Consider the following 20,945-nt stretch of genomic DNA (forward strand, 5'->3'; position numbering starts at 1 on the left):
TGAGGCCAATGGAAGTCAAGCCATCTTGACTCTTTTCTAAATGCGTATTACAGTTACTTCCAATTATTGATTAGCTTCAGCCATTCTCCAGTACTCTTAATCTTTAACCACATTAACTCTGGCGATTTAGATTTTGTTTTCCAAAAATAGCAGATCTACAATCTCACAACACATTGCAACACATTGTGAAGGTCTGAGCTTGTAGATTGTACATACTGGTATCTTTTCTTTCTTTCTTTTTTCTTCAAATAATTGGACAATTTTTGTGGTTAATTTGTTAATCTCCTGATAACCGAGCCTATGCTTTTAGAGAAATCTTCCTGTGTTTAAGGCAAGAAGAGAGAGTGTTTTATTAGGCCTCCGTAATACGACGCACTGAGCCAATGGTGGAGCTTGTGCTGCCCCACTCACTGTGCTTGGTGTACTCCCCGGGACGCATGTAGTACTGGCGCCCTCTGTAGTTGGGATGCTCATGGAAGATCCAGTAGCCCTCCACGTTGCAGGAGCAGACGTCGCGCAGGTGGAAACGGTCCTGGACGTTGGGGCAGTCGTCGCTCAGCTCCGTCATCTTGCCTCCGAAATCAGACCTCTCAAAGATCTTCATCCTGAATTTGCCAGTGTACTGCGCCCACACGTACCCAGAAAGAAGCAATTTGTATCGGTGAACGTGCACGCTATCCCGCAACTAATTGAGCGAAAAATTGCATCTGTGATGTCTATATTGTGGGGGTATAACTGTGTAGCATATTAGTTATGTAAAGCGTGTACCCCACTGAGCAATAGTCAGTCCGTCTAAAAATGGGCTATAACTGGTCTAAAAATTAAAGTTTTTTTTAGTGGTCTAATCTAAGCCTACACTGCTAAAAAACTTAAATTTTTAGACCATTTCTAACCCATTTTGAGAGGGCCATTTAGATGTATTTTAGACGTCCAATAGCCTGGAAAATGCTCAGTGATCTGTGGAATGTTGGAGGGTCCACTGCTGATTTCTGAGTGGTGCAACCACTCCTATAAACCACTATGTGTCTGAGTACGGAGTAGCATATTTTCACCACCAACTGTCACTGCCTAACACAGACACACAGGCCAGGGAGGAGAGCTTGTACAGTATACAGCACAAGTAGGCTACAGTATACAGCACCACTCACTTCAGATCACATTTTTCTCTGGGGTTTGGGAACTTTCAAGCACGTTGCACTTCTTCTGACCACACTCCACTGACCCAAGCAATGACGTCACATCATGCTTTGACATCACTGATGGGCGTTCAATATGCTTGAAAGCTCCAACCCATAGAGAACAGAATAAATTCAGCATGGATTTATACCTTTTTAATCGTATAACTGTTATTTGTGTAGTGTTAGTGTTGTTCCATGCATAGTGTTATTTGTGTAGTGTTAGTGTTGTTCCATGCATAGTGTTATTTGTGTAGTGTTAGTGTTGTTCCATGCATAGTGTTATTTGTGTAGTGTTAGTGTTGTTCCATGCATAGTGTTATTTGTGTAGTGTTAGTGTTGTTCCATGCATAGTGTTATTTGTGTAGTGTTAGTGTTGTTCCATGCATAGTGTTATTTGCAGTGGTGGAAAGTATAACTAAGTACATTTACTTAAGTACTGTACTTACAATTTTGAGGAATTTGTACTTCGCTTCAGTATTTCCAATTTCCAATACTACTACTCCACTACATCTCAGAGGCAAATATTGTACTTTTACTCCACTACAATTTGAAACTTTAGTTACTTTGTGTAGGTTTTGATTTTGATTAGAAAACATACATTAACCACGTCAGCCCTACAGTACTATATACATTTCGGGCCATTTGCAAATTTGCGACGCATTGTGAAAGATCGTCTATTTTCAAAAGATATTTACACCTTTTGAACTTGTAGTACATTTTGACGCCGATACTTCTCTCAATGTTCTTTTGTCCACAAATGAATCTTGAAAAATGCAGGCGGTCGTCTTATAATCAGAGTCGTCTTATATTCGGCACAATACGGGTACATCTACATTGCAGTAGTGACACTTTAGCTCAATTAATTAAAACATTTGAGTGACTTTTTCCACCACTGGTTATTGGTGTAGTGTTTTGTTTTCGTGTTGTTCACTGTTCTATCTGTGTATAGATGAGAACAGAGGAGCGTCTCTCACAGCGGGGACGATGCGACAGGAGCGGATGCAGTCGTTGAAACCGGACCAGCGGTGGTGGTCGGGGTACTTTCCCTTGTTCAGCATGTACTGGTATCCAGAATAGCTGGGCTTCTCGTAGGCCATCCAGCAGCCACTGTCCACGCGGATGGAGTTGCAGCGAGCAAAGTGCGAATGCATGTCGGAGCAGTCGCCACTGCACTCATAGTGACGTCCCTCATAGTTCCTGCCCTCGTAGAAGATGATCTGAACAGTGGGGAAGAGCACAGCGGCCTATACATCAAGCACGGGTCATTCACCCTGGGAGGTGTCTTCCAATGTAGCTCCGAGACAGCCCAAACACAGGATTCCAGTTATACAGCAAAATATCATAAATGATAACCATTTAGGATACATGTATGTGGCTTGTGGAGGCTTTCCGGCTGCTCTGCCTTATTTTTAGTGCTTATAGAGTCCACTTACCTTTCCCATGGCTGTGTGGTTTGACAGGACGGGCCTGTCCAGTTCTACACATCCTTTTATCTGTGGGAAACTAGCACCGAGCATTGTTATTGAAATAAGGTGAATTATCATGTCAGCACAAAACTATTCTGTTGCCTCTGAGCACATGTCAACCTCATGTTCTATTCTCAGTTGTCATGCAAATTTTGATGGACTGTTTTTCCTAGGCTTGAATAATAGAGGTGGAAACTCTGGAATTGTCCCTGGGGGAAAAGGAAAAAACAAAACAAAAACAAGGTTGAGGTCAAATGTAGGCCTACCTACAACTTGTTATGTACAGTAGTAGGTTGTCGAGCCAGGATGCGGCTGTTGACATGCAGTGACACATGATCTCTTGAACATGTCAGGAGGTGGTCTATATGTGACCGCACATTGCCAGAGTGTGACAGTGAGTGTAAAATGCAGCCAAATGGACCCAGAAGGGTCCATTTAGTTTAATTTTACACCCAAACTTGATATGTAACTATTTGGCTACGGACCCTCGTCTTAAAATATGTTGTGCCATGTTGTGACCCCCAATACTAGTGGTGGAAAAAGTACTCACAAGTTGTACTGTACTTAGTGTAAAAGTATCAATAGTGCAATATCTTTGCTGTAGATGGACTAAACTGGAGGAAGACACCGGCGCACACGCTGAATCTTTTTGATGATGAAATTATATAAGTAATAATCAATATACGCAGACTAACGCTTTGACTCTGCCATCTTCATCACAGCCCAACTCTGGTTTGCATATTGATGTCATTTCACAGTGAAGTTACCCAGAGAGGTTTTCTTTTATAAAGACATAGATTTACTTATACATTATTTATACATTATACATTTATACATTAAGAGGCTCCACCAATCAATCACAAAAGGCTGATGCAGTAAAACCATTTAATGTGTCAGGTATGTTTCCTATGACTGCTTGCAGCTGCAGGTGCCTAACCACAAATAGCCTATTTACAGACATCAATATGTCAAGGTAGCCCACAGCGTTTTAAACGTACGTGCAAGGTCTTGGAGGTGTGAAAGTGGTGCAGTTGGGTGGAACATACTGTAATGTCAACTGACATAAAAGTAGGTCCGCAGTAGAGATCTTGCTCTGTACAAACATACAGCACCTTTTAGGCAACATTTTATGTGACTTAAAATCAATAGTTGGGTCTAAAGCATGGTTCTCAACCAGTGGTCTAAATGATGGAGAGTTGGTACCCTTGTTGATCTTTAACTCTTGAGATCGTAAAATGAAACCAAATGGACTCTTATGGGTCCCTTCAGTTTGGGGGTCCCCGGGAGTTCCCCGGGGGGTCCCCGGAAGTTCCAGACCCACAGGAACAGGGTGTCGGCCCGGTTCCGGCGAGCCGTCCCACGTCCGAAACGGTCGAGAAATGACAGAGTGACTGTGTGTGGGTCCCCGGGGTCCCCCCGGAACATCCAGATCCCCAGGACCGCGCCCAGGGGGCTGGGCCGGTTCCGGCCAGCCGCCCCACGTCCAAAATGGTTGGTGAAAACCAACCAAACGCTATTTTCGTGCTCGGACACAGGGACCCAGGAAGGGACACCTATAATTTTTATCCCACGATTTTGCAACCCATTTTTTTCACCCAGTGTCAGGGGGGGGGGGGGGGGGACGACGACGACGACTGACCTCATGCTCCCTTCTATGCATGACGAGTCCAAGCTGCTTAACCTGGCAGGGGGGAGTTTTGGACATAGCGCATGGAAGGAACACGTTATTCCGACCAGTTCCTTTCCCCTCCATTAGGCGCCCCGGCTGGCCAGGGGAAGGTAGTTTAGAGACCAGGATTACCGCATGTTTTTTGTGAGGGTACCTACCTTAGGGGACACAGGGAGAACATGCAAACTCCACACAGAAAGGCCCTTTCGCCAACCCCACTGATGGCGCGGAGGAGAGAACACGCCCCCAGCGCCCACAGCGTCCCCAGCGGGAATCGAACCCAGGACCTTCTAGCTGTGAGGCGACAGCAGTACCGGTGCTAACGTTAGCATTTTCAACTGAGTGCTATAGCGTTGTGGTCTTCACAGTTTGGCATTGCCCTCTATACCATATTGCTGCGTTTCGCGAAAAACCGACTGCACCGTCAAATCAGAGCATTTTTTAAAGTTCAAACTGCTGCTGAATATCTGAGCGTGGCTACTGGTCAAAGTGACAGATGTGTTCTGCATGAGTCACGGCCATATAGAGTTATAAAGGATAGAGGGCGGACTGCCCCGCCCCCTGCTATTGATTTAGATGGAAGTTGCTCAGTGGCGTTTTGAAGCAACCAGAAGAATGCTCTACTTCCGCATTAAGTGATTAAGTGCTCAATGTAAAACTCCAGATGCACAGTGTTTCCTCGTGCTATATGCACGGGGCCGCATGCAGTCCCAGCTCTGACCAGTAGGGCCGAGCGCTTCAACGTTGGCAAGCCCTTCGTTCTAGGTTGCCTTTTTCAGTTTTCATTTTCAAACGATTGCTATAGCGCCCCCCTTTGGCCAATTGGAGACTGGTTTCAGTACTAGGCCTATTTGGCATGCTCCTCTACCATACTGTAAAGTGTAAACTAAGTTTAATTAATAACATGTGACTCTGCATGTAGCCTATGTATTAGGGGCGTACAAATAATTTATTTGTCATTGCGACCCATTGTGAGCTTGTAGATCAACTATTTTCAAAACATTTTTATACCTTTGAAATTTTTAAATTAGACATTCTGCATAATGAGTACTATAACTTTTCGTACTTTAAGTACATTTTTATACGAATACTTTTGAACTTTTACTCAAGTATACATTTTAAATTCCGGATTTTTACTATTTCTATATTGCAGTATTTGTATTGTAGTATACTTTTACTCACGTAAAACATTTGTGCACCTTTTCCACCACTGCAATATACATCTATCGTATAGATGTTTAAGCTTTTATTTTGTATTAAAGTGGTGACATGATTAATGTACCGGAAGTATGCTGTTCTTATTTCAGCCTCTTCTTCCTCTGCGTCTATCTGCACGGCTGGCTAGCTCAGCTGTTATCATATCCAGAGCCTAATACAGCCGAGCCGACACACAGCCGTTGATTTGAAGATGGCTGCAGGAAATAATTCGTATACAATTGTGGAGTATTTCGGCGGAGACGATGGCTACCGTTGCGGTTATTGTAAGAACGAAAAGGGCAACTTCTCTCATGGTAAGTGTTGAAAGTGTCTGTAGCCCCTTTCGTCCCAAATACAGAAAAGGTAAAACCGTCCCGAAAGGGGCTTGTGTGTGTGTGTGTGTGTGTGTGTGTGTGTGTGTGTGTGTGTGTGTGTGTGTGTGTGTAGCATTAGCTCTGGTCCAAAATAGGGCCAAATGTTTCTAACGTTACCGATAGTGTAAGTGTAAACAGTGGTTTTCAACCAGTGGTCCGGGGACCACCGGTGGTCCTTGAGGGCTGAGTGGGTTCCAGGTGGTCCCCAACTAAATGATGGAGACTGGAGAGTTGGTACTTTATATTGGTAACCAAATGGACCCATAGGTCTCTAACTCTTAAACTCGTAAAATTAAACCAAATGGAGGTGGTCCGTGGATCAAATGCCAAATAAATAATGGACCTTGATATGAAAAAGGTTGAAACCCACATGGTGTAAGCCGGTGATGGTTGCTTCGTCCTGTGGGAGTCTGTGTCAAGCTAGACACCCTAAGCTAGCTAGCTAGCTAGCTCCTAAAAAAAAGAGCTACTGTTTTAGCTTCATCTTGTTCAGCCTAGTATTCGATTTCGCTCTCCATGATATGACACTATGACAGTCATGCTTCAGAGCCAGACCGACAAGAACATAACTTGTAGATCAGTTCTTGTAGACAGACACAGGAGTTGAAACAAGAGAGGTCCACTGTTAACCCTTTCAGTTTAGCAAAACTTTACTGTTGCATATTTGACAGCAGTAAACCATTCACTGTAGTAAATGGATTCGGATTTTCTTGTATTTTGATTATGATCTTGCATCCACAGATTTGACTTCAGACAGTGATGGCAGTGATTCACTGTTGTTGACTGGTGTGCATGTCTGATTAGCCTAGTCATATTTAGTGTACATCCTGCCTGCTGATATGACAAACATTAGCGTTCTGTTCTTTTCCAGGAAAGCCGGGTTATAGAAGTATTGGAAGATAGATGTACTGTACAGTAACATGTACTGTACAGTATGTTGCATTTCCAAGTCTGACTACATCCATTTGATTCAATTCTTGATGTCACAGCAGGTGCTTTCCACATCTATGGAAAGGAACGTGGTTTTTAAAGGGATGACAAGTGCTGATGAACAATCGTCACAGATGATGCTCATGACATGAGGGATACTTTAAAATCGATCTGGAATGGCAGTTTGCTTGTATCTAACTTAGGGATGCACCGAAAGGGAAATTCTTGGCCGAAACGGAATACCGAATATAGGAAACGTATAATATTATTTTACTTTTTTTCCTACCATTGCTGTCATGGCCGTACCTTAAAGCTACCTGATTTTGAAAAATAAATGGTTATGGCAAAACTTAACTTAAATAATAATCACTATTATGGGTCCATAAAACAGCTCTTTTGAATGCATTAATTGCATACACTATTCAGTGATATATTTTCTGCCTATTCGGGCCGAAACTGAATAGGCTGAAAAATGTGAAAATGCATTTTTAGCCATTTTCTGACGAATATTTTTGTCACCGCTAAACCCCTTATCCCTAAACATCTTTGCCTTTTTTTTTTTTTACTATTTTGCAAAACATTTTTGAATAGTTAAAATGGCCAGTCTTACAAGCTCATAACGTGTCAATGTAGATTCATTAGCTAGTTGAACTATTCAAAAATGTTTTTCAAAATTGTAAAGAAAAAGGTTTAGAGATAATTGTTTAGCGGTGACGGAAATGGAGCCCATGGTATTCAATCACAGCGATGGGGTTGAACCGCATGGAGCGTGCCATGGGAACCTCCAAAGATGGATAGCTGCTTTCTGCACATTTCTATCCGCCTATGAGTGCTCGTCATCTAGTACTGATCAAAAATAAATCGAGATTCTGTTGCCTTTTCCTGTCCTCAAATGTTTTCAGAAACATAATTTTAGTGTTTAGCTGACACTGTTTGAAAGACTTCTGTGCAGAGAGAGCACTGAGGGGGCAGGTGAGGTGCCCAAACCCCAGAAAAGGACGAAACAAATGTGTGCCCGTGCTGATTGTCGAGGTGGTCTTTTTTTTGGGGGGGGGGGGGGGGGTCCCTTGTACCATTGTACCATTTCACATCAGAAAGGTAGTAGACTACATTGGATGTCTTATGCTACTGGAGCAAGATGTTCCACAATAACTTGAGTAAAAATAAGCAATACATTCTCATTACCATGTAAACATTAAAATATATATTATTTATAAGGGCTACGGATGTAGGGCAGGCCATTCGTGCCTGTCCGACCCCAGCCCATGTTTGATACTTGCTGACATAAGCCTGCGTCATATTTTGGTTTACAGGAAGAAATCGTCATTGGATTTTGGTATCTATACAGCATATAAATATGGTTAAACTAGAGCGCAACAGGACCCGGAATGTGATCTGAAAAGATTCAAAATGGCTACGGTAATTTGATAACAATTATCCTGCAGAGAGCAGTGAACGATTTACTGTGTCCTCATGTCAACTTGGCAGCATGTTGTGTTTGAGAACTACAGTAGGTTATTGAACTAGCAATATTTTGTCTTATGAAATCAAATAACTAACGTAACGTTATGTTGGAGCAGAGTGACAATTCATTTGAAAATAAATAAATAAGGTATTTCAGTCCCTGCCAATTTCATACTGTATACTACATCTGAAAAACTATTGGGAAAATAATAACTTATTACACAGCAAGGGTGCATTCTACTGCTTTTATTGCCCATGGTCTTTTATCTAGCCTCGCCACCCTTGGGCCTGACCTTTGTACCCAACTTATCGATAAATAACCATTGCTGTAATTAATCTTTTCATCCCTGGAAGCTAATACGCTATGGTGATGAAAAGGGGTTGTTGTGTGAGGGTGAATGTTGTAACTGCATGGGGATGAGGATGGCTAGTATATATCATTCTGAAGAACTGCATGAATGATTATGGAGCACTCAATGATAATAATTATGATATTGTTGAAGCTGCCGCATGATGTATTTATTTATAGTATTATTATTATTATTATTATTATTATTATTATTATTATTATTATTGATAACACTATTATTTTAGTTGTCTTACTGGGTTCTTTTGCCAAGAGAAGTTAGATAAGTACAATTTGACACGATGGCACCACGATCCACTCTGTGTGACAGAAAGACAGGTGCTCCTGTTGTTCTGATTGCGTTTCCATGACATCTGGATTGGCCCAGATGGCATGATAGATCTAGATTGCACTCATGAAACTTTCAGAAAGTTTATTTTATTTAAGTTATTAAACAGTTACCTGGATTTCATGGTGTTTCTAATTTAGTTACACTGTTGCAGTTGCTCTTATGTCTTATCAGTGTGGTTATTATGTACCTATTCCATAGACTGTAAAAAATATGGACAAAGCGTTCTCCGGGTCTAACATGAACGTAAAATGAAGCCTGTCAGTCCTTGTATTGTAAGTCGGCATCTTTCTAGATCCGTTTTGGCCCAGCTGGCCATTGGCTGGCCCAGACAACGAAGTGGGACTTCCCCCCTTCTTCTCCGTTGGTTTTTATTTTGACTCGAGTGGGAGGGGAATCCCGATCATAGACTGTAATGGTAGCCACGCCCCTCAGAACATACGCGACTTTTTTAAAATAAATGGGACCATAATTTTCCAAAAAGAATATTATGACATTAGAAATGAGACTTTAAACTAGTGACTGGAAGCAGAAAGTATTCATGACCATGTTTATTAAGGTAATACAGTCTAGGTGAAGTTGGGCCCAAATACATGGACTTCTATGGGGCTATGGGTTTTTCTGGGTCCAATGACAGCGCCACAACAGGCCATTATATGAACTTTCAGGAAATCCCGATTTCCTTGGTGGCTTCACAAAATATCTGTCTGACTGCCCCCCTGACCTATTCAGGATCTTTGCCTTTGCCTTTTTTTGAGGATACATAAACCTTCACAAACACCACAAATATTAAATGAGAATAAGCTGCAACAATAAAGGCACACTGTTCTCATCTGATTGAAAATAAATATTTTAACAGTTTGCAGAATTACAGTACATTTCAAGCACAACTCAATACAAAGACTGTTAACTGTGAGTGGAAGGAGTCCCCAAAGCAGCTATACGTCCAAAACCCAAATATGTACGAGCTGCGTTCGCTTCCCGCGTTTGCGCGTCTTACTGGTACTGTACTGTAGCCTGTAGGAACATGCCGTCTGTTAAATCAATATTAACAATATTCTCTTATCAAATCCAGAAATAAAATTACTACTAAACCTGTAAAACTATGCAGAACCAGGCTCCTCTAGCTGTAATGTAGCTAGTCAGGAGGAGAGGAATTGGTCCAGCTATCAACTGTGTGGGAAAACTATTTTGTCAAACAGTTTCTCTGTTGTATAACAATGTGTTGTCTCTGAGACCCATGGGACTTTGGCTATAGCTAGCTACTACAACTGGGAAATGGTACTTAGGGCTTACAGTAGTACTTGCCTGGTTAGAGTTCTGTCTTGTGTTGTGTAGTGTGTGTGAACTAGTATCACGTGACTGACTTTCCACATTGTGTGTGTGTGTGTGTGTGTGTGTGTGGAGAAGGTCATGAGTTAAAGCAGGAAGTTGAGGCCTCGGTTTGAGGAAGGGGGGCTGGTGCATCCCAGAGGTCTAACGTTTCGGTTAGGATCTTGAGACACCACTGGAAATAACGTGTCCCAGTGGACATGTCACACACACAGAAGCATAACTGTGTAAAAAAAAGATGATCAATTTCATGCATATGCACTTTCATAACTTATCTCTAAATTATTTCTTAGGCTAATTTGATAATATAATACCGGTGCAGCCTTAATGAAACACTCAGAAAATGTGATCTAAATGGACATGCATGATAATGAAACTGATGGAAAAAAATAAATGTCCTGTACATTTCCCATTCTACAGGAATGTGGTCCCACACGATGACGGTACAAGACTACCAGGACCTCGTAGACCGAGGTTGGAGAAGGTAAGAAATAGAATGCCATCTTCCCAAAGTCCCAAGTCTACACAATTTAGAAAATGTTGTAGAAATGTTCATTTGATCCACGTTTGCCAACACAGAATGTTTGGCGTTGTGAGTCTCCAGAATGGTCAGATAACTTACCATGTTGATTAGAACAACAAGATACACATTGAAGGATGAAGATGTTCCATTTTTAGGTCTGTGCTAATAACTCGTTTTAGCAGTTAACTCTTACCCATTTTGTCCCTCTGCAGAAGTGGAAAGTATGTCTACAAGCCTACATTGAACAAGACATGCTGTCCACAGTACACCATCAGGTAAACACTGGCACCACCCTGCCAATGACAATGTTTTATTATGAGTTGTACGAACCATGAATCAGGAAAAATATTGCAATATGTCTTATAATGCTGCCATACCTTTATGTATCCGAAAAAGTGTTGAGAAATATAACACTGCTGTGACTTAAGGTAAAACATATTTAACCATTTCCCCGCCAAAAAACGTAGCCTGCGTTATTTGCAGCGACGCTGCCAAAATACGTAGCATTCGTTTATTCAGTTGTATAAATGTGTTTGCTCCGATCTATTGGAAAGGCTACTCACATTAGCTTCCGATGGCTATCTGTTGTTATCTTAGACACTGGACTGCGGCACGTGTGTGTGTGCACGTGCAAGTGCACGCACGCTTTCAGTCGCTTTAGAATTCAAATCCCCCTCAAAGGCGCCATTTCTGGTCAAAACAACGCTTTTTGTACGGAGCCTAGCGGTCGCAGTAATGGCGTCGGCCTGTACTTATAATGCTCAAGGCAGAGAATAACAACCGGTCGAAACCAACACACACACACCATTCAAAATAAAGCTGCTCATTGCAAGTGGGGTTCATAGCCATCTGGGAGAAAGTACCGGTAGACTAATTACTGGCTGTACCATATTGGCAAACCTTAATGGGTTGATACTGTAGATGTAGATAAATCGAGCGAGAAAACAGACCGAGTTGTCAACAGGGCAGTTTATTCTAACTAAACAACGTTCTTGCTGTCTGTCTCTCCATCCAGATGTCATGCCTTGAACTTCCAGCCATCCAAATCTCACAGGAAGGTCCTGAAGAAGATGGGCAAATTTCTGTCTAAAGGGGAAATGCCAACGGAACAGGGTGAGTGAGCGTGTTGGTTGAAAGGGCTTATGGAAAACATTTCTTCTACTGCATGTGAATTGTGAACTTAATTTCACCCACATAAGTACATCTAGGCCGATGTTCTTTGGGAACGTATGCATCTGTATGAAATACCTGTTGACCATGACCCTGACCCATGTACACCATTATCAAAGTACTTGGAGGTAAGCAGTGGTTTTCAACCAGTGGTCCTTGAGGGGGTTCCAGGTGGTCCCCAGCTAGAGAGTTGGTAACCCAATGGACCCTTAGATCTTTAAATCTTGAGAGTGTAAAAATTGACCATCCCGGGTCCATTTGGTTTCATTTTACACTCTCGAGAGTTTTATTATTGTTACTCCTGCATTACTTAATTTACAAGAAGTCTACACAATTAGAGAATGTAGAATAATTGTATTCTGTTGTCTCTCCTATGCTACCGACTGGGCAAAATCCAACAACAACAAAATATTCTTTTGTTTTGGGTCTGAGAGGCTAAATGTCATCAAATAGTGGTACGTGGCTCAAATACCAATGAAATAATGGTCTTTGGTATGAAAAAGATTGAAAACCGCTGCTGTAAGGGAATACAATTTACACAGACAGACAGACAGACAGACAGAGAGATTCTTGGATTTCCTGTTCTGGACAACCACTGTCGTGACGGACATACAGTAGTACAACTAGAACTCTTCTGTTTTGAAATGAATAACCTGACCATGTGCTTTTGACAGGGGAGCCCATGGACGCTGTGTGTGACGAAGCAGGCCCACGGGAGTCAGCTAAAGTCTGTCACACAGGAGTAGAGGGGCCCATTGTCACAGATGTTCAGACGGAGCTCGGGGACTTAAAACCAGCGGACTCGGAAACGTCTCGAAACGATCCAGTGTCTGTCCCAGATGGGAGACCACCTGCCTCTACCCCTAAACCAGGTAAGATATTGGGACCCCGCCTTCCTGAATGCTTGCTCTACTTAGTCTCGCGTGGCCACTAGCCAGCTTTGTAGCATCCCTCTAGGTCAAAAAGCCACGCTGCGGAAACCACAAACCCTCACAATGCGCTATTGTGGCATTACGACACCAAGGCCCGACAAAACGGATTTTATAATCACACGACCTCTATTGAGCATGGGGACAAGTCCTGGACCGGAAGTAGGCAGAAATGCATTGGACCCAGGCAACAGCCCAGCTGTAATGATTTTAAATCCCTTTATTTTAGATTGTTTTGTAGTAATCGTACAACATAAACATTACAGAGACTTTAGTTGTCACTGTACAATACTTTAAAACAGTTGTCATGTTGCACACATGCCTAAAATAGCTCTTATTTGCACGAACAGCGCTTGAGCGCTCGGTTTCTGCCCCCTCTATATCCCAACTCTTCTATTAGATGGCTCTGTGTTCGTAGCACGTTTTTGTGTTTTGTAGCACGGAATGTGATGATTTCATAGGCTGATGATGTATGATGATGAGAGGGCCCCTCACTTACACTTACAATACTTTATGCTTATACACTTTAGCTGGTAATTCAATTAACCAATGTCACACACCCAGCAATAATGAGTTCACAAATATTTTTCACCTGGAGGACTAAAATAAAGAGTTGTCCAAATGTGAATTAAAGTCAGCATTTTAGGTTATAAATGAGAAATATCAAACAGTACAAAAGTTTAAAAAGTCAAGTTCAAGTACATATTTTTAGTTTTAATACATTTTGATATATTTTGATGTATATATTTTTAAATTTCTAAATATAATATAAGCAGGTATATGGCAGAAAGCCAAACAAGGTTTGGGAATAGACTGCATTAACGGGCCAAATACATTTTGAGAGGCCAGAGACATATAGCACAACAAGTTCTAATAGGGCCCCTGTGTGTGGGGGGGACAGGAGCAAGCAGCAGCAGAGATGTAGTAGCCTGAGGCACCATCTAGTGGTGGCACCGTGTAGAGACGAGAGGAAACGGGAGAGACTCAGTTCCTCATTCAGGCCAAGGACTATTAAAAGAGGACAGGAAGCGAAGACCGTACGGTGGACTCCATGTTGCTCCCTGGAAGGAAAGAAACATGGCAATTGAGACCAAGGAAGCTGAACACGGAAGTGTTGGCTGCATATAGCCCATTGCGCATGTTTTTTTCTTTCCAGGGAGCAACATGGAGTCCACCATACAGTCTTTGCTTCCTGTCCTCTTTTAATTATGTTAAGTTATGGGGGTCCTTGAAATTAAAAACGAACCACTGCACACTAAATGGAACAGAGCCTTAATTAGTATCATCAGTAACACCTATGAAGGAAGTAGGGAAGTGACCCAGAAGTAGGAAGAGTTATTCTGTGAGCCCATTCCTTGGGAATACTGTTACCACTAGGTGTCAGTGTTGACCGTTTAAAAAAATCCTTCTGTTCTGGGGCTTAATGTATGAATGGGGACTGGTGTTCTCTCATGTAATTTCATGAATGGTCTGGTTGCTGGGACCATCTATCTATCATGTTCTTCTCCCCCTCTTCAGTCTAGAGGGCAGGATATCCTGAGACAACTCACACTAACAGAGACATAATGAATGAATAACACTCCCGACGAACCGATAATAAACACTTATTAAGTCTTTTAGGACTGGGACCAGATTCAATTTTTTTTCTTTTTTTTTCAAAAGAACAAAAAAGAAAACATGTTTTGAAATCGATAGTTCTTCTCATACTTTTTCATGTCAAGGACCCCCAAAGTTATGTCTATTTGGTCACGGTCCCCATCTCAAAATATTTAGTTCCAGGCACGCCCAGAAGCAAAGATATGAGTTAAAAAAACGTTTGCTGTGAAAGAATATATATTCAATGATTTACCGCCATATTTCCTGGATTAAAAAAAAAATCTACAAGCTCATAGCACGGAACTCTAAAGTGGTTAACATGAGCTAAGAGGCGACACAGATGCGTCCTCGGGTCTATATGGGTTAAGACACGCGAAGCCGCACTTTTTAACAAGCTGCTCATATTTCAGTCCTCAGCCACTCTTCCGCTCCTCCCTCACACCTAGTGAGAGTAGACTATGGGCCCCCCGTGCATTCATCATTAAATCCCAATGTATATACAGTACATTGGAACAATAAGGAGAACCTGGGTAGGCTGGTACAGAGTAATATAGCTAGAGAGTGGCGACACTAGTGTTGACTCCCATTGTAACAATGGCATGCAGAAGTGCTCATTCTATCCCAATGGGATAGTTCCAGTCATAGGAGCAATGTTTGGAACTATAGCCCATAGGCACCCGCTTTGCGGCGAGATCAAAGTGTGTCGCTACTCTCCTACTCTACACTCTGGGCTGGTATTGGCACTCTGGGCCCCAGACGTAAACAAAACGCACAGAGGAATGTCAAGATGTGCCAATTTTTCCCCATTTACACCTCCGGCTCCATCTATGATGCTGTTGTTGGACAACCACTTCAGAGACTCTATACATCCACGTATGATAACGGCATCCTAAGGTTGGCAAGGAATATCACCTCAAACATTACTAGCCATTTGTTGTATGGAGAGTATAGGTTTCTGCTTTGCCTTTTTTTTTGAGTGGTGCAACCACTCCTATAGACAGCTATGTATGTCCCTGGGTCTGTCCCTGGCTGGGTGCCTGGGTCTGTCACTGTTGCGCAGCCTAACACACACACACACACACACACACACACACACACACACACACACACACACTGTATATATAGTGTATGATGATTTGGGGTGGTACAGTACAGTAGAGGGACCCCCACACGGTCATTTCTCAACCATTCCAGACGTGAGGAGGCTCGCCGGAACCAGGTTGGCCCCCTGGGCGCGTTCCTGGGGGTCTGGATGTTCCAGGGACCCCCCGGGGACCCCCACACAGTAACTCTGTCATTTCTCGACCGTTTCGGACGTGAGGTGGCTCACCGGAAGCAGTTTGCACCACTCAATTTACACAGGTGTGATTTTTCTTTTTCAAAAAACATTTTTTAATAGTTAAAATAGCCAATGTTTTTTTAATAGTTAAAATAGCCAATGTATAAGCTCACAACGTGTCGATGTAGTGTAGATCGGCTAGTTGAATTATTCAAAAATGTGTTTCAAAATGGTAAAATAGAGCCATGGTGTTCCAGCATACAATAAGGTCAGACTGAAGAGGTCTTTATCAGTCGACTTGTGAGGCTTAATGGCTGCGGACATTGCTCTTGCCTTCATGTTTCTATGTATGTAATTGGATTTTCTGGTGTGTGTGTGTGTGTGTGTGTGTGTGTGTGTCATACAAGGCCGACGGGCAGCAAGACACATTTCTGTGCAAACTGACAATAAAGTACTATATCATATCAGTTAAATTGCAAGCGCTCAGCGCTCACAGAGGAGTTCACTACCACACTCTTCCTTGAACCTCGATGAAGAATAGGCCCCCTCGCTTCAGGAAGGAAACAAGGAGTTTTAGTGTGTCGAGGCCGGCAGTTCTCCCCCCCCCCCCCCCCCCCACCTTCACCTCCAACAGAAAACACCTGGAGATGGCTCCTCACCCACCAGCTTTATGACTGGAGTATTTTACGGCTTTGGTCGGGTTCCAGTTCTGCACGGAGAAAACAACGGCTCCCCCCATCTGTAGTATAGCCTCGGTGCAGCCTGCCGGATAGAGGCGCAGATGGAATCTTGTTTTTTTGCAGAAATGTCTCTGGTTCTTGTCCTTTTTTAACACATTCTGGGGCGGGAACCAGTTCTGGTGTTTCAAGCATTATTTTATACTTTAGATATTGAAAAATAGCAGATCTACAAGCTCATAGATATGAGCTATAGATATTGTAGATATGCTATTTTTGAAAGATTGTGAGAATGCGGCACATATCTTTGTAAAAAAAAGTCTTTGCCCTGGAACAACATATTTTTATATGGGGGTCGGTGGCCGAATATAAAAGATAATCCTGGGGGTCCTTGACATGAAAAAGGTTGAGCACCACTGATGTAGAAACAGGTTTTTCAGAAAACTGTCATGATTTAGAAGACCTTTTGTAGAATCGAGCTCAGGTCTAAATGGGTTCAAATCAAGAGACTGAGGTCGTTGAGATGTGCCTTCACAAGATTCAGCAAGTGTTTCAGCAACTGATCTACAAGCTTGTAGATCTGCTATTTTCAGCAAGTGTAAAATCAGCCATTACGACAGCATAAAGGCCCGCCAAAATACATTTTAGTCGATTAAAATCAACTGTAGATTTAGTCGACTAAAACTAGAACACGAAAACATTCCAGGTGACTAAAATGTGACTAAAACTAAATAAACTATTCAAAAGACTATGACAAAAACTAAAAATCAAACTTTACTTTCAAAATCAACACTGCAGTCAACATTAACACTCCCAGAGGGCAGACAGACACCCCTGCAGGTAGAACAACGCTATGGAAGGAGACGGTTGTACCGTTACTGCACACGCATGGCATGTAAAGGTTTATCCACATAAGAGATTGATGGCTTAGACTAGAGCATGGGTTCCCAAAGTGGGGTCCGGGGACCCCTAGGGGTCCTTGAGGCAGTTCCAGGGGTCCCCAGCTAAATGATAGTTTGTAACCAAATGGATTGGGTCAATGGGTCTGTAACTCTGAGATTGGTTCCATTTGTACACTCTCAGAGTTAAATTAACATTGATTTCACAATATGCATTGGGGTCCCAGAGATAGAAATGCCATTAAATGGGGGCCCGTAGCCTAATGCATGTCAAACTGGGGCTCCTTGAAATGAAAATGGTTGACAATCACTGCTAGAGCCATAAACAGCTTCTCTTATAGGGGTCCTTGGCATATATTTTCAAATAGGGGTCCATGGGCTAATAAGCAATATTACACGAGAGGGTGTGGTTTAACGTGATTATTGCCATGACAGTGATGCGGTCAGGAACGAGACGAAGTCGAGTTCCACACGCATCGCTGAAGTCCTTGACATGAAAAAGTTTGGGGACCACAAATTAGTGTTTAACTATCTGTTTATCTCACTGTTGCAAGCTGCATTAGCTCGCCCCCCCGAGTGGGTTGGTGGTGACAGAAACATTTTGTCATCTCATAAATGCCAGTAGTAGTGGCACTACCCCGCCGAAGATGGAGTGGCTATAGCTCTGCACAAGGAAATTTACTTTGCCTGTTTTATACATGACGTGTATATAATGGTGTGGAGGAGAGCAAAAAGTGTGTCTGCTCCAGCCACTTTAAATGTGAGCGCACCTTTGGAGAATTGAATGTGTGTGCGGGGGAAACTAGGAGGGAGATGTGTTTTTTTATGAACTGTTAACTACAGGGGAGAGAGCATCCGTCTTCCACAGGAACCCATCTGTCAGACTTTATCTTCACCAGGGCTGCACTCTGTCTCCTCAAGAGTACAGTACCTGTCTGTGTTTCGCAGTGCTGATTTTGACAGCAAATTTAGATTTTTAGTTAGTAGAAAATAGTTTTCATTCTAGGTTCACATTTGTTACCTGGAATGTTTTAGTGTTGTCTAGTTTTAGTCAACTAAAATGTATTTTGGTGGGCTTTGATGCCGTCGTAATGGCTGAATGAAAATAGCCAATCTACAAGCTCGCAAACGCATCGCAGCACGACGCATTGTGACCTTCATTGTGATCTGCCATTTTCTATTTTGCTAGTCTAGTTTTTATTTCTTGACTTGAAAATTGTCAATATATTTAGTCTTAGTTGTAGTCACCATAGCTTAGTTTTTATTTAGTTCCATTTAGTTTTCATCAGCGAAAAAAAAAGGTAGTTGACGGACATTCTTCATCATGGTATTAGTCGACGAAATCAACACTGGTGTTTTGAGAGAAAGCATTGTGTGTGTAACAGAGTTCATTTACAGTAGTGGCAATATTATGCACACGTGTTTAATTCACTCACGTGTTTCATAACTTGTGCGTGCATCACGAAAATGATCTGGTTCATGTGCGATTGTGCGTGCGTGCCAATCCTAGTTAGCGAGCGGGATGGACCTGTCCCGGACAGCGTGGTGGGTGATAAGAGCTGATGTGTTTGGGGATGAGTCAAACAGTGTGGCGAACACAGTCCAGACACTGCTGGGTTCTGGTTCCTGGTGTGTGTTTACCCTCGCAATACAAGAGCAAAAATATAACCAATCCACCACACTGTCACTCCGTGGAATCTTTGTTTTTTAAATGTTTCCGGTCCACTCTTGAAATTCTCCCGTCTTCCTCCGGTCATTCACCCATGGAAGATGAACAGAGGAAATGGTGGATTATTATGCAAGATGCAGGTAATGCTCTTCTGACTTATCCCATTTAGACCTGAGGACCATTCTACAGTTTTTTCGAAAAATCCATGTTTCTATGTCAGTGGTTCTCAAACGTTTTCATGTCAAGGACCCCCAATATATGTAGGTTTATTGGCCGCTGACCCCCATCTGAAAATATGTTGTTCCAGGGACCTCCCCAAAAGCACATATTTGAGTTAAAATTGAGTTTCATGATTTTTTTAAAATAGCAGATGTACAAGCTCGTAGCGCGGCACTCTGTGCCGCACTATGACCTTGTAGATCTGCTATTTTTCAATGGCTATAGTATATACCGGTAGCTAAAGTATAATATAATGCTTGAAACACCAAAAGGGGTTTCCGCCTAGAATGGGTTATTGTAGCATTCATAATCTTGCTCCATGAGCGAGACGCAGACTTTTACTTTTCAGAAAGTTGCAATGGAACAGAAGACTGCGACAACGGATACAACACTGCATGCCAGTGTCGTGATATTGTTGACCACTTGTAGATCGGCTATTTTCAGTACATGACACCCGTCCGCACGCAAAATAAAACTCTTTAGTCTTTAGTCGTTCCATTCGCCCGTGCTGCCTCGTGTCGCCCATTCCGCCTCATGTAATGAACCCTGGGTTATGTTGTCGTGAAGGACGTAGTTCTTTACTCTGATGTGCGTACTTACTACGCAGGGCACACAATTTCAAAGAGCCAACACTAGAAATGCCACAAGGCAGAAAATGTCAGACTCTTAACACTCGTGTGTTGAATGCTGGCATTGAACACACTCCTTTTTGTGTGTGTGTGTGTGTGTGGGGGGGGGGGGGGGGGGTGTGGGGGTGGGTGTGTGTGGTGAGGGGGTTGTCCTGCTCCTAGCTGTGACGTCTGCGAAAGGGGAAAGTTGGTGAGCGAGTGGGTCGGTGGCGGCGGCTGGCAATGGGACAAGCAGGAAATGGCTCTCGTTTCCTTATTGCTCCAAACAGGATGTGGGCGTGTAAACTGTTGACATGGGATGCCCGGAGCACTGGAGGGCTTGGCACCAGCCCAGGAGGGAGGGGGAGAGGGAGGGATGGGGTGGAGAGGGAGGGAGAGAGAGAGGGAGAGGGGGGAGAGAGAGAGAGAGAGAGAGGGAGAGAGAGGGAGAGAGAGGGGGAGAGAGAGAGAGGGAGAGAGGGAGGGAGAGATTGGGTTACTGCCTGGTGCTTCTCTGGAGAGCACACACACACACACACACACACACACACCAGCCATCAATGTATCTGTCTGAGATGCAGTGCAAATGTTTGCATGTTGCTCAACAGTATTATACTGTATTTTCAGATTGCTTTTTCATTCTTCTGGGAATGAAATACTGTATTCTATGGCTTTGCTCTGGCGTTTGACTGGAAATGCCGGTCTTTTTATGCATATTAATGTCTTGCGCGCACACACACACACACACACCCCGTGCGTGCGTTACTTTTTGCTCTTGTAGCGTCTACTGAATCGGCAGTTCCTGAGTCATGTGGCCAATGTTTCTGTAGCGTGAGAGAGACACCCCCTGGGCATGACGTTAGCAAATCGCAAGGGACTAACCCCCAATGTATCCCTTGATGTTGAGCGCCACCAAGCAGGCGTTGCGTACCTTTTTTATAGTTTTTTTGGTATGTCCCGGGCGGCCATTGGACTCCGACCTCCCACTCTCAGGGCGGATACTCTACCCACAAGGCCACTGAGAACGGCGTTACTATTTAGAGACATGTAGCAGCTTCTGGTGTATTGGGA

At 43.0% G+C, this 20,945-nt stretch overlaps 2 protein-coding genes across 5 annotated transcripts in view; one reads left to right on the top strand and one right to left on the bottom strand.

Annotated features, from left to right (window-relative positions):
• Positions 1-352: 352 nt before the first annotated feature.
• Positions 353-2,695, bottom strand: LOC308328792 (gamma-crystallin S-1-like; the record flags this gene model as incomplete). Its single annotated transcript, XM_080782902.1, has 3 exons — positions 353-622; positions 2,153-2,395; positions 2,612-2,695. The coding sequence occupies 3 exons, from the start codon at positions 2,693-2,695 to the stop codon at positions 353-355; spliced, it is 597 nt and encodes a 198-aa protein (XP_080639028.1).
• Positions 2,696-5,653: 2,958 nt separating this feature from the next.
• ate1 (arginyltransferase 1) overlaps positions 5,654-20,945 on the top strand; it is a 107,714-nt gene continuing 92,422 nt past the window's right edge. For all 4 annotated transcript variants that reach the window (XM_080782376.1, XM_080782375.1, XM_080782374.1 and 1 more), the window contains exons 1-5: positions 5,654-5,824; positions 10,726-10,789; positions 11,041-11,103; positions 11,844-11,941; positions 12,673-12,870. In XM_080782376.1, the coding sequence (XP_080638502.1) occupies positions 5,722-5,824; positions 10,726-10,789; positions 11,041-11,103; positions 11,844-11,941; positions 12,673-12,870 (526 nt within the window). In that variant the 5' untranslated portion in view covers positions 5,654-5,721. The remainder of the gene's footprint in view (positions 5,825-10,725; positions 10,790-11,040; positions 11,104-11,843; positions 11,942-12,672; positions 12,871-20,945) is intronic.

Source organism: Protomyctophum bolini, assembly GCF_963924005.1.
Source record: "Protomyctophum bolini genome assembly, chromosome: 14".
NCBI lineage: Eukaryota > Metazoa > Chordata > Actinopteri > Myctophiformes > Myctophidae > Protomyctophum > Protomyctophum bolini.